Source organism: Heterocephalus glaber, unplaced genomic scaffold (genome assembly GCF_053883595.1).
Source record: "Heterocephalus glaber isolate CG9 unplaced genomic scaffold, H.glaber_assembly_v1.0 deba00001537, whole genome shotgun sequence".
In the NCBI taxonomy this organism is placed as follows: domain Eukaryota; kingdom Metazoa; phylum Chordata; class Mammalia; order Rodentia; family Bathyergidae; genus Heterocephalus; species Heterocephalus glaber.
The window spans coordinates 299,768-314,128 of NW_028258332.1; the positions used below are offsets into that span (position 1 = coordinate 299,768).

Sequence of the window (14,361 nt, forward strand, 5' to 3'; positions counted from 1 at the left end):
GAAATGTGTACTTCATTCATTCATTCATCATCTGTTGAGTCCCTGCTGAGTGCACTGCAAACACATGTGGGAGCACAAGCATGGATCAGAGCTGTGGTGTGTCCAGACCTGTGCATGTGCATGTGTCCACTCATGTGTGCATGAGCATGATGGAAGGGGTGCAGACAACTACCAACCACAGCAAATGCATATATTCTGTAACCAAAAAAAGGGCAGGTGGGTGTGGCCCAGGAACTAGGGAGTGCTTTCATGGGGGAGGTAGGCATGGCTAGAGCTGAAGGGCAGAGGGAGGGAGGGACACATGTGGAAGGCAGGAGGCACAGTTCTGGACAGGACCTGGCAGGCCTGGGTAGAGGCCTCATTTGTGAATCAAAAGCTCCAGCAGGGCAGGGATGGAGCCAGGGCTGAGAGGGACACCAACTGCCCCAGGTTTCTACACCTGGAGCCGGGATTCTTGCTGCACTTGTTTACCCTTGGGGGTTACTTTGCAGGGGTTTTTATATTCTAGATAGCAATCTCTGGTCAGTTAGAAATATTCCAGTGTTTTCTTTCTGCCTGTGGCTTGTTCTTGCATGTAAGGATATTTTTCTTATATCATACAGTAGTAGGTTTTATTGTTTTTTTGTTTTTGGTGGTACTAGGGTTTGAGCCCAGGGACTTCACACTGAGCTACATCCTCAGCCCCTTAAAAATTTATTTGTTTGAAACAGGGTGCCACTAAGTTTCTAAGTTACTCAGCCTGGGGTTGAACTTTTGGTCCTCCTGGCTCAGTTTCCCAGGGTCCTGAGATTTCAGGTGCATGTCACCATGCCTGGCTTAGTTGCAGCATAGCAAACTATCCTTTTCTTTATGGCTTATGTGTTTGGTGTCTTCATAATTGGCTCTAGTCATGGCTTTTGCCAGCAAAACCCATGCAGTCTGATAATAATGTCACCCCACAGTCTTCCTCAGGGCTCACAGCTGGTGTGTTAACCCCTTCCACTCATAACCCTTCTGTTTATGTTTTAGATGTTCTCTTATAAAGAACCATTTCATTGTTTTTCATCCTTTTATGTACTGATTATCTGAGGATCTTTCTACTTCTTACGCTGTGCTTTCAGTCACATACGATCTGTCCTCTTACCCTCTCCAGAATTGCCTTCACTCTCCCTTCCTTCTCTTTATTTGGAAGCTACAATTCTTCCCATGTTCTTAATGTACACATCTGACAACATCAAGCTGCACCAAAATCTCTGTCCTCCCAGAACTAGACCCCGATTTCAGATGCACCGCCCACCCCGTTTTGTCCAGGTTAAGGAGGGCCCCAAGAAGCTTCCTGGGTTTACTCTGCAGGGAATCTGAGCTCAGAGCCAGGCCAGCCTCCGGATCATCCCCGGATGTAGAAGCTGTCTGTTTTTAGGAACAGCCTTTCACTGAGGATGTCCCATTTGGGTATACGGGCATTATCCAAGAGTCCCTGTCTGCTCTCCACCTGCTGGGAGCCTGAACCTCCTCCCCTATAAAAACCCACACCTGGGCCCCCGGGTTTCTCACTTATTTCCGCCAGCCTGCTCCAGGGCAGCAGACTCTGCCTCCCTCCTCTGCTCTAGTCATCGCATAGGAACCCACCTGTGCATTTAAAAGGATGCTTATTATATCTATCAAATATTCCTGGGTGTGGCACAGGAGGTTATTCCATTATTTAGTCTGACAAAAACAAATCAATAAAGATTTTTAAATCTCTTTTAAAAAGTTGTAATGAAAAAGAACTTAAATCCTTCAGTAATGTACTCTAACCAGCCCGGTGAACTTAGGAAGTTATTAGGGAGGTCTACTTCAAACTCAACCAGACCTTGATAGTAGGCGTCTCTTAATATCAAATGCTGACATATTTTGAGTAAGAGTCCCAATGCTTCATTTTGGCAAACATTTTTGCATTAGCTCCCAAATCGCTTTACAGTTTTAATTTCAATCATAATTTTAACTTTTTACATTTCTCCACTGCTCAATGTGTAGCTACATTTTCAGAAGTTAGTAGGTAAAGATGAAATCGCAAAGCGAGGGGCCAGCTCCTCTAAGGAGCACTGGCACTCCTTTAGGAGCGTGGCACTTAAGCACTGCCCTCAGCTGGTGGGGGGTGCGTGGTTGTGTGTGTGTGAGGTCCTCTCCTCTAGCTCCCTTCCCTGCCACCTTCAGACCATTCTTTTTGTACCACCCTGGCTGATTTCCAGAAGTGCAGTACTATCTAGCAGTTGGTAACACAGCGGACCATGTCCTTTTCGGTGGGCATGTTAAGGCAAGAAGCGTCCCCACAACAAATCCTGAAATCTTGGTGGCTGACCACCTGTTGTTTTCGCCCAGTTAAGGCCCAGTTCCAGAGCAGTAACTCAGGGACACTCCTGCCCGTGAAGGGTGCCCCCGCTCGGCCCCCTGCAGCTCTCCTGCGGGGTCCCGATCTGTCTGTATTCCTCGATTCCAGGTGTCTGTGTAGGTGGCAGTTTATGGCCTGTTACCCACGTTGTTGATTCACTCACTGAATGCCTGCCTGCACCAGCCGCGGGTCTTGGGGAGCACCGGGCTACGGCACGGCCCACTCCGTGTTGGAACAGGACGGAAGTGGAACACACGAAGTACTGGAGAGGCCAGGAGGAACGGGCGGAGGGTCAGGGTTGGGCAGGTGCTCAGGGGCCGCCAAGAACACGGGGGAGAGGGCGTGGAGGCCCGGACCAGTCCCAGAGCAGCGCGGGCACCCGGTCCTGACGTCCTTCATCCCAAAGCGGCGACCCCAGTCCAGGTCCACAGCCGGGCTCACGCCCCACCCTCAGCGGCGTCCACCTCCGCCCTTCCGGCCCGGCGCCGGAAACGGAAGTGTTTGTTGCCGCCCACTTCCGGTCGGCTTGTGTGGTTCTGGCTGTGCAGACGGTGAGGCTCGTCCCCTGAATGCCGCTGGTCCCTCGGGGAGCTCGCCGGCCCTTTCCTTTTTCCTTCCCGGGCGACCGCAGGGTGAAGACGGAGCGGGGCCAATATGCGGTGACCACTTTGGAAGCTGTCCTTCCCTGTGAGGCGGCCCTGCGGCGGGGTCCCCTTGCCCGTGGGGTGTCCCCGCCGTGAGATTCCCCTTCTCTGAGCGCTGTCCCCGCGGTAGGAGCCGCTTCCTTGAGAGTGTCCCGCGGTGGGTCCCCATCCCTGTCCAGTGGCCCCGTGTCCCCTCCCCTGCTCGGTGTCCCCTCGGTGGAGTTCCCTTCCCTGTGGGGTGACCCGCTCGCTGAGTCCCCTGTGCGCGCTGTCCTCGCGGTAGGGTGGCTCTGAAGGAAGGTTCTGCAAAGGAAGCACACCGCGGCCTCTGCTCAGAGCGTCTAAATTTGGTGGTCTAAAGGCTGTGATTAGAGCCTGTGCCATTCAGGCTTTCTGCCTTCAGATTTTCTGTTTTCTCGTTTCTGGCGGAAGCTTTGTTGGGTGTGCTTTGCTAGTTGGCTGGGTGCCGCTGCCCGCTGCCCTCCCAGAGAAGGTGGTAGGAGAGGTGGCAGACTTTAGTCTAACATTGAGGTAGCCAGACAACCTTACTGTGTGTCCACGGCAGTAGTAGGATATCCATTTGTCGAGTTTAACACCCAGGCCTATGATTCAGAATCCCAGCGATTTTATTGTCAGTGGAAATGTTGAGATAACATGTCAAAGCAAAACAAGAAAACAAACACAAAGTCGTACACACAGTGGAACCTGCACTTAAAAAGGAATGTAAAGAAGAACTGGGAGAAAACAAGCCCTCTTAGAAGTGTTTGGCATCTTTGTGTTTTTCTATCCTGCCCAGATTTTCTGCATTGGTGTACCTGGTTTCATAATCTGAAAAAATAGAAGAAATAGTGGTTGCAGTATTGTTCCATTTGAAAGAGAAGTGAGGGGAGATGCAGTGTGTACAGACAGGGAGGAACTGTTTACTGGAAACCCATCATGGATTTCAGTGTTTTTCTAAAAATGTGGGAATGGGGAGTGAAAAATTCTTGAAGGTGGGTCTTTTTCATGTCTATAAAGTGGAAGTTAAATAGCACAAATCAAAGGGCACAAATGTTGGTTGTGTCCCCTCATTTGCCAAGTACTCAGCAAACAGATCCACAACTAGGATAATGTTGGCACTGGGATGTAAGGCAGCCTGGTGTCTAAGCATCTATGCTCCGTTTACCATATCTGAGCAAAAGGAATCATGAGCCTTCCACCCTCTCACCTTTGCTTTGAAGGATGTTAAAGATTGGAAATGGTAATTTTGATATCCAATAATGGTTATTTTTTGGGGGGTCCAGTTACAGGGCTTGTGCTTGTCTGCTATAGGAAGTGAGGGATGTGTGTCTTCTTGTCTTGCTGAGGCTTCCTCATGCAGCTGCTCCGTGGGCATGGCCACACTTTGGGGGAGGCTCCAGAAAGGAAAATTCGGCTGCACAGCAGGGAGATGTGCGGTAGAGAGGACATGATGTGGGAAATGGTTGGGGAAGTGTAGACATCCTCTGTGCCCACAGCTCATGCCTGTGAGATGACCCCGCTTCTCCATTAAGGTCAGACTTTCCTGTGCTTGAGTCTCAAAGGTTTGTAATTTTGTTAAGGATCTTATTATCCAAATTCAGCCTTGTTTCAGGTTTACTGGATTAAGCATCTCGGACACCCTTTCAGTGTGCATACTTGGCTGTTGAAGGGTAGGTTTACTGCCAAGGTTTCTGCTTGCCTAATGCTCTTCCTCCTGTGCACACAGCTGCCTGGGGTATGACACGTGGGCACATCACACCTGCTCACTAACCATGAAGGAGACAGACCGGGAGGCGGTAGCAACAGCAGTCCAGAGAGTTGCTGGGATGCTCCAGCGCCCAGACCAGCTGGACAAAGTGGAGCAGTATCGCCGAAGAGAAGCTCGGAAGAAGGCCTCTGTGGAGGCCAGACTAAAGGTAGGAGGCCTCTGATATCATGTGCTGAGTTTCTGGTTTCTACTTGATGTTATGTGGTGATTTTGCTAAATTAGACTTTGTGACAAAGTGGGAGGAGATAGAGCTGCACTTTACCTTATTTAGCAGTTCCTTCCAACAATCTGTTACCAAATGTAGATTTACAGAGAAGACTGAGGATATTGAAAACACCACAGGAACCTTTTCAGTACTCTGAAAGAGTCAGTTTAACTTTTAAAAACAATACCTGCTTGTTATTTAAAGCTCTTCTGCAGAGTGCCACTGAAGAAAGTGCTGTTTCCATCATTTCAACACCTATGGTAGTGGGTTGACCATATGCTGGCATTCTGGTGGAGGAGAGCAAGGCAAGGTGTCTTTATGAAGGGCTATGATGGTGATATTCGCCTGTAGCCCAGCACCCTGGAGGCTAAAGCAGGAGGATTGCTTGAGCTTAGGTGTTTGAGGCCAGTCTGAGCAATGTGGGCGAGACCTCCATCTCAAAAATTAAAAAAGAACAAAAAAAGGCAAAGTGTAATTCAGCGGTAGAGCACTCTCCTAGCTGCACAAAGCCCTGGGTTTGAGCCCCAGCACCCGACAGACAGACCGACACACACATACACACGCATACACCATATGATTTCGAGGGCTTTTGACTTCACTGATATGAAGTCAAATGTTATTAACTACTTTTCAGTCCGATTATTTACATACAGGATGGCCAAAAATTGTATTTTTTCATTAATTTTTATAAGATAACAGGAAATATAAAAATGACGATTTTATCAAATTTATTCAATACAAGAATCAACTGGTTGAGATGACACCTGCCAAGCAGCACTTGGGATAGCCAGTCTGTAAGCAACTACATGACCCGGGTGATGCTTGGGATAAACTGTTAAGTGATTAAATTAGACACATTTGGTATAATTATAAGATGTTAAAACTACAACCGGCTATAGTTGACATACAGCAGAATACTTTTAGGCATATCAGAGACTGCCTTTGAGGAAAGTTGTTCTCAAATTGATGAGCAGTGAGTTCTTCCTGTTGAAAACCATGCAAATGCCCCCAGGGGACAGTAGACTTGCTGCAGTCGTAAGAGTGTTCACTTGGATTAACAAGGCATCTGCAGACTGCAGTTTTGTGCTAGTTTAAACAATTGTTTGGACCTACTGCATTTTTTTTTTTTTTTTTTTTTTTTGGTACCAGGGATCGAATACTGTTTTGTTTTTTTTTTGAGACAGGGTCTCACTATGTAGTTCAGGCTGGGCTTGAACTCACTATGTAGCCCAGGGTGGCCTCAAACTGAGCAGTCCTGCCTCAGCTTCCCTAGTATACCTGGCTCTGGCCTTAACTGCATTTTTAGCCTGAACTTTTATCTGTTGTAGAACTTGTGAGATTAATTAACAGTTGTCAGCGGTAGCAGTGAATTAGAAACCTCAAGTAGTAATTGTGGTGATAGTTAGATATTTCTTTTCTTTTTTTTTTTTTCTTTTTTTATTGGTAACAGGGATTGAGCTCGCAAGGCAGGTGCAGCACCACTGAGCTAAATCCCCGGACCAATAGTTAGATATTTCTGAACATAATATAGAGGAGGATAGCAGTTACTCCTGACATGGATCATGCTACCTGGTGTGCCCTTGCTTGCCATCTACTTGCTGCTGTTTTTCTGTGCACCTACCTGTAGTGGGCATTTCAGCTGGCTCAGGGAATTGATCTGAATCTCAAATGTACTGGTCAGCCACTGTCCTCCACCTGGGTCTGGTCAGCTAAATGGCAGGAGCCTCCATTCCCAAGCTGATGATGTCCTGACCGTTTCTCTGCCTAGATAAGGCCTGTTGGGAAACCGAGAGGTGCCAGGGGAGACAATGGGTGGTGCTCTTCTGAAGATGCCATTTAGGGTGGCCACCAGCCCCCTGCATGCCCACAGTGGTGTCCGGTATCACTAGGCTGTGAGGCTGGACAGGGAATGTTACAAGGTTTTTGTGTTGAAGCTTTTTTTAAAAAAATTATTATTAGTGCATGTTTGTAGCACGTAACGATCAGATTTATTATGGGGAGTTTGTGCATGTGCGTAACATATCTCAGTTCTTTTTTTGTCCCAGCCCCCTCCCATCCTTTCCTGCTCCCTCCAACTCTTACTCCCTCCTTGTTTGCAAAAGCTCTGTTTCCACTTTTTATTCATGTTTTTTTTAATTGATTTCCTTCCTTCCCTTTCCCCCCATCTTTTAGTCCCCTTTCCATTTGAAAAAAATCTCCCTACTTCCTATTATTGATCTTTTATTTTGCACTTTACAGTTTGAGTCCCACATAAGAGAAACCATGCAATGTTTAAACTGTGTATCTGATTTATTTCACTTAACATTATGGTCTCAAAGTGCATCCATTTACCTACAAACAACTCAAGTTTACCCTTGTTTATGGCAGGATAGTACTCCATTGTATACAAATACTGTATTTTCTTTATCCATTCATCTGTTGATGGGCATATAGGCTGTTTCTAAGATTTAGCTATTATAAATTGTGCTGCTATAAACATGGGTATGCATGTATTACTGTAATATGTCTTTAACTCTTTCAGGAAGATTCCTAGAAGGTGAGTAGCTGGGTAAAATGGAATTTCTAGTTTTACTGTTTTGAGGAATTTCCATACTGATCTCTGTAGTGTCTGTACTAATTTACATTCTCACCAACAATTTAAAATAGCTCCTTTTACCCTACAGCCTGTCCAGCATATGTTATTTTCTGATTTTTTGATGATGGCCAATTTTTCTGGGTTAAAGTGGTATCTCAGTGTTGTTTTAATTTGCATTTATCTAATGGCCAGGGATGTTGAATATTTTTTCATGTATTTATTGGCCATTTGTACTTCTGAGAAGTGTCTGTTCATTTGAGCTGCCCAGTTTTTGATTAGGTCTTTTATTTTGGCGAGTCTAATTTGTTTTGAGTTCTTTATATATTTAGATGTCAGTCCTCTGTCTGAGGAATAGCTGGAGCAATTTTTTTCCCATTCTATAGGTTGATGCTGCACTCTGCTAGTTTGTTTCCTTTGAGATGCAGAAACTTTTTAATTTAATATGATCCCATTTGTTGATTCTTGGTATTATTGTGCCACTGGGGTTCTGTTCAGGAAGTCCTTGCCTATGCCTATGTTTTCAAGAGTTTCTTCTGTTTTATGGTCCAGCAGATTGTTTCTGTTTTAACATTTAGATCTTTGATCCATTTTGATTTTAGTTTAGTACATAGTAAAATATATAGCTCTAGCATGTAGTCATCCAGTTTTCCCAGCACCATTTATTAAAGTGACTGGCTTTCTTCCAGCGTATGTTTTTGGCCTCTTTGTCAAAGATCAAATAGTTGAATGTGTCTGGGGCTGTTTCTACTTTCTCTGTTTTGTTTCATTGATCCTCATTTCTGTTTTTATTCCTGTACCTCTGTAATATTAACTCCATATCTGGGATTATGATGCCTCCTGCTTTGCTGTTGTTACCCATAATTGCTTTTACTATTCTGGATCTCTGGTTCCATATGAATTTTTGGATTGTTTTCTCTAGATCTGTGAGAAATGTTGATGGCATTTTGATTGAGACTGTATTAAACCTCTACAGTGTGTCCATTTTGACTATATCGGTTTTGCCTATCTAGGAACATGGGATACCTTTCTATTTTCTTTTCTTTTTTGGTAACGGGAATCAAACTTGGGACCTTGTGCTTGCAAGGCAGGTGCCAGGACCACTGAGCTAAATCCCCGGCCCTTCTTTCCATTTTCTAATGTCCTCTTCAATTTCCTTTCTTTCAGAATGATGTAATTTTTATTGTAGAGATCTTTCACTTCCTTCATTAGGTTAATTCCTATTTAATTTTTCTTGATGCTACTGTGAATGGTATTTTCCTAATTTCTTTCTCAGTGAGTTCATTATTAGTGTATAGAAATGCTACTGATTTTTATGTGTTGATTTTGTATGTTGCTACATTGCTGGATTTGGTTATTCTAGGAGTCTTTTAATGGAGTTTTTTGGTCTTGTGTAATGATACTTTTGACTTTCTCCTTTTCTGTACATATCCCTTTTATTTCTTTCTCTTACCTAATTACTCTAATGTTTTGAAGGCTATGTTAAGCAGGAGTGTTGATAGTCAGCATCTTCTCTTGTTTCTTATTTTAGCAGGAAAGCTTTCAGTTGTTCCCCATTTAATGTAGGCAGTAGTTTTGTCATAAATGGCTTTCATCAGATTGAGATTTGGCTCTTCTATACCTATTTCTTCAGAGCTTTAATCATGAATAGATGTTGGATTTTGTCAAAGGCTTTTTCTGCATTTATTGAGACGATCATGTGATTTTTGTCCTTGCTTCTATTTATTTGATGAATTACATTTATTGATTTGTGCATGTTGAACCATCCTTTACATCCCTGGGATAAAGCCTACGTGATCATGGTGTATGATCTTTTTGTTGCATTCTGTTTGCCAGTATCTTGTTGAGGATTTTTGTATCTATGTACATTAGTGTTTGGTCTGGAGTTCTCTTTTTTGGATCCTTATCTGGTTTGGAATCAGGGTAATGCTAGCTTCCAGGAATGACTTTGGGAGTATTTCTTCTCTTTTAGTTTCATGAGAATTTGAGGAGTATTGACATTTCATCTTCCCTGAAGTTCTTGTAGAATTTGTCAGTGAATCCTCAGGTTATGGGCTTTTCTTGTTTTTTTTGGTGGAGGGGTTAGTACCAGTTTTATTTGTAACTAACCATGTACAAATCACTTTTTAAAAAAAATTGCTGCTTCAATTTCATTTCCTGTTAGTGGATTATTCTGGATTTTTAAGTCTTTTTGGTTCAGTTTTGGTAATTCATACATATCTAGACATCTCTCCATTTCTTCTGAGTTCTCCAGTTTATTGATGTATCAGTTTGTGAAGTAGTTGGTAATGATATTCTAGATTTTGGGAGTGTCTGTCGTGATTGCACCTTTTTCATTTCTAGTTGAATTGATTTGTGTCTTTACTTTTTCTGGTAAGGTTGGCTAAGGGATTGTCCAGCTCTTTGATTCATTGATTCTTTGTATTTTTTTAAATCTCCACATCATTAATTTCTGCTCTGATCTTTATAATTTCCTGCCTTATATTAGCTCTAGATTTAGATTATTCTTGTTTCTGTAGGACCTTGAGGTACATAATTAAGTTATTTATTTGGGATCTTGCTCTGTTTTTCTGATGTGGGCATTCACAGCTATAAACTTCCCTCTGAGGCCTGCTTTCATTCCCATAAATTCCGATATGTTGTACTGGCATTATTGTTTAATTATAGGAATTCTTAATTCTTAATTTCTTCTGTGACCCATTGATTATTTAAGACTGTGTTGCTTCATTTCCATGTGTTTGCATAATTTTGATGGTTTCTTTTGCCATGATATCTAGTTTCATTGCTCTATGATCTGATAATATACATGGTAATATTTCAGTTATTTTGCATTTATTTAAGTATGCTTAATTTGCTAATATGTAGTCTGTTTTGGAGAAAGTTCTGTGTGCTGCCAAGAAGAATGTTTATTCTGTTGTTGGGTAGAACACTATATCTATTAAGTCCATTTGTTTGAAGGTTCAACTCTGATTTTTTTGTTTGTTTGTTTTATTTGATCTATTTGTGATAGTGGGGTATTAAAGTCTCCTCCTATAATTGTACTGACATCTGATCTTTCATTTCCAGTAGTGTTTTATGAAATTGGATGCACTATTGTTTGGTGCATATATGTTTATAATTGTTATCTCTTCCTGTTGAATGGTTCTTCTTTGACCTTCTTTGCCTTTTCTGATCAGTTTTGGCTTAAAGTCCAATTTTTCTGAAAATAGGATAGTTACTCCTGCTTGTTTTCAGATTCCCATTGCATGGAATACTGTTTTCTATCCTTTGACTTTGAGTCTATGAATTTCTTTTTGGATTAAATGTATTTCTTGTATTTAGCAGTTGTTGGATCATACTTCTTTTCTTCCTTCCTTCCTTTCTTTCTTTTTTTTTTTTTTTTGTTTGGTACCGGGGATCAAACTTGGAACCTTGTGCTTGGCGAGGCCCGGTGGGCTGGAACCACTGAGCTAAATCCCCGCCCTAGATCATATTTCTTTTTTTGTTTTTGTTTTTTTGGTACCGGAGATTGAACTCTGGTCCTAAACCACTGAGCTAAATCCTTGGCCCCATATTTCTAGATCCATTCTGCTAATCTGTGTCTTTTGATTGGCAAATTGAGACCATTCACATTGATGGTTAAAACCAATAAGTATTGACTTATTCCTGTCATTGTATTCTTTTCCTGCTGCTAATTCCCTTTCTTTCTCTTCTGCTTAATTGTTTGCCCTGCCTGGTGCCTTCATTCTATTAGGCTTTGGCCTTGTTAGCTTCATTGTCTCTTTCTAGGACATCCTTGAGAATTTTTTGAAGTGCTGTTTGGTTGTCATGAATTTCTTTAGGTGCTCTTTATCATGGAACTATCTTCTCTGTCAATTGTGAAAGATACTTTTGCTGATGTCTGAGTTAGAAGTTGTTTTCTTTCTTTTTTTTTTTTTTTTGGTACCAGGGATCGAACTCCGGTCTTTTAGGGCCTGAAACACTTCGCTCCAAGCTCTCCTTTACTTTAAGGAGAAGGACTGTGTTGAGAAGTCTGCTGTAGTTCTGATGGGCTTTCCTTTATAAGTGATTCATTGCTTTTAAGAGTCTGTTCTTGTGTTAGATTTCTGGTACTTTGACTATGATGTCTCTTGGGGTGATTCTTTTCTGATCATGGCTATTTGGGACTCTATATGCCTCACTTAACTGTAGGTTAAGTTCTTTTTCCATGTTTTGAAAGTTTTCTGCTGTTACTTCTGTAAACCAGTTTTTTATGCCCTCTGTGTTTTCTGATTTTTCATTAATTCCAGTTAGTCTTAGTCATTTTGCATCATATAGCTGCTGTTGGATCCATTTTTCATGCTCTTTGGTTTTTAAGATGTCCCTCATTAGTTGATCACCAACCACAGCTCTGTCTTATAGATCTGACACTCTGTCCTCACATTGGTTACTTCTGCTGTCCATACTTTCAATAAAATTTTTAATCTGGATTTCTGTGTGGAACATTTTATAAACTCCAGTTCTTTTCTATGCTGGGCATTCATAGTTTGCATCTCTTTCTTTAGCTCCTCTACTTTTTTTATTAGTGACTTTTCTGGACTCATTGATCATTTGTTTTTTAGGATTTTATTATATCTGCTTTGAATATGTTAAAGACCTTATTGATCTGTTTTGTTATCTCCACTGTTACCATTTCACATATTTTAGCTCTGTGGCTTTTTATTTCTTCCTCCTTGGTGGCCTCTGGATTGGCTTTGGGAGAGTTGGGAGCTGTTTTGTTTTGTTTTTTGAGACAGGGTTTCACTGTGTAGTTCAAGATGGCTTTGAACTCACGGTGTAGCTCAGGCTGACCTTGAACTTGCTGCGATCCTCCTACCTCAGCCTCCTCAATGCTGGGATCACGGGTGTGCGGCCACCGTTCCTGGCTAGGAGCTTTTCATGTTTCTATTCTTTTTTTTTTTTTTGGTTTTGTTTTGTTATCTGTGCTGAGGATTGCATAGTGATTACAGTGGGTATCTTTTTTGCTAGTATGGAGACTTCTTTAGTTAATGTCTACTTTTCAGAGATGTCCTCTGTGCGCAGCTACCTATTGGCCTTTTGCTTCTGTCTTAGGATCCAGTCACCTCTGTTTATTTGAGAGGGGAGGTTCCAGCCTATTTGGTCCAGTACCCAGTTCTTTGGGAATAGGTTATTATTTGTGATGCCTGAGCAATCCAGATATTAGCATATAGAGAAAACCAATTGATAGCAACAACTACATCACCTTAGCAAAAGTGGTAAAATCAGCAACAGCAGCAGCATCAAGTATAGATATTGACAAATCCTAAGAAGCAATAATATACTACCCTCAACGTTACAAAAGAGATCTGTAGTTGTAATATAAAATCTAAGACAAACCAGATATTGATATACAGTAAATATCTATTCAGTAGAACAGCTTTATCCCCATTTAACAGTAGAACAGTGATTAATCATAGTAAGAAATAGTTAACTATCTACAGTCATAAAGCTTAATGATTATACAAGTAAAGATAGAGGTTGTGAGGAATATGAGCATGAAAAAAGTAGAATTTGAAAAGTTAAGCAAGGAACATGGATGAAGGTGATAAAATTGAGATAAAGGATCTTATTTAGGAGCAAAAGGAAATTAGTAGTGTTAGTTAAAAGTAACAGAAAAACAACAACAAGGAAAAGGTTAAATAATAAATAGAAAACTAGAGGGAAAAAAGGAAAAAATAAGGGAACAAATTGAAAGAAAGCAAGAAGAAAGTAGGGAAAAAAGAACCTAATCAAATGAATAAACAAAATAATAATAAAGGAGAGAAAAAGAAAATGGAAGATAAAACTACAAACACCACCAAAAAACACAAAACAGCCCATTAGAAGAAAAAGAAAAAATTGGGTCAAAAGAAGAGAAAAAAAATTCCTATGTATTTCAGAGTGGATATTGTTCTTCCAGAACCTGTGGTCTTTGGAATCCAGAAAATCACATTCCTCTCTGCCCTCTTAAATCCTGTGGGTCTGTGTGGTGATCTCTCTGTTTGAGAGGCCCCTTGTAGTAAGCCCCAGTCTATGGCAACTGTCCCACCCAGACCCCCTGAAGCAGACCTCCCACCACAGAATGGAGGCCCAGTGTCCTTTCTTGCCCTGAGCTTGAACTTCTCAGGGGATATCTGGAAATCTGTGTCTAGCCCTCACCCTCTTAGTCTGTCTCCCATGGCTGACTATCACCCAGTCACTGTGGTAGGGTAATAACTTCAGTCCTGGAGTGAAGCTGTAGTATAGGTGTTCTGTGGCTCAGTCCCACATGATCAACCCCTTCCCAAAATGGCACCTGATTAAACTCACTCAAAATATGGTGGGTGCTGTACTGCTTATTTTCTCCAACTCTTATCCTACCATGAAGTAGTCACCATTAGAGTAAAGCCCCGTACTTGTTTTGTTTTACACCAACGTGTGTTTTTCTTTCTTTTTTCCTGTACCAGGGATTGAACTCAGGACCTTGTGCTTGCGAGGCTGGTGCGGTGCCAGTGAGCTAAATCCCCAGCCCTAACGTGTGTTTTTTGGGGGGCTAGCACTACTGGCCCATCTGTTACTTCTTCCTGAAGCAGCCTACTCTTCTAGGCTTACTTCTACTGGGCATTGATTCTCTTTTTTTTTTTTTTTCCACTAAGTTTATCGGTACATTTTAGGTGTACAATATGATGACATTCATCATTGGGAAGTTGTACCTTTACATGATGTATCTTGGTTCTTATTTTTTTCCCCATTCCCCTGCCCTCCCTTCAACCCTTCCACCCTTTCCTATTTACAAAGACTTTGTTTCCATTTTGTTCTTTTCTCATATTTTTTCCCTTCCCTTCT

At 42.0% G+C, this 14,361-nt stretch overlaps 1 protein-coding gene across 2 annotated transcripts in view; it reads left to right on the forward strand.

The window, feature by feature from the left end:
• The first annotated feature begins 2,782 nt into the window (after window positions 1-2,782).
• Window positions 2,783-14,361, forward strand: part of Exoc3 (exocyst complex component 3) — a 35,611-nt gene continuing 24,032 nt past the window's right edge. The window contains exons 1-2 of one of the 2 annotated variants that reach the window (XM_004845109.4): window positions 2,783-2,901; window positions 4,721-4,910. In XM_004845109.4, the coding sequence (XP_004845166.1) occupies window positions 4,767-4,910 (144 nt within the window). In that variant the 5' untranslated portion in view covers window positions 2,783-2,901; window positions 4,721-4,766. Of the gene's footprint in view, window positions 3,152-4,720; window positions 4,911-14,361 lie in introns of both variants that reach the window. The other variant, XM_004845110.4, reaches the window with a different exon arrangement.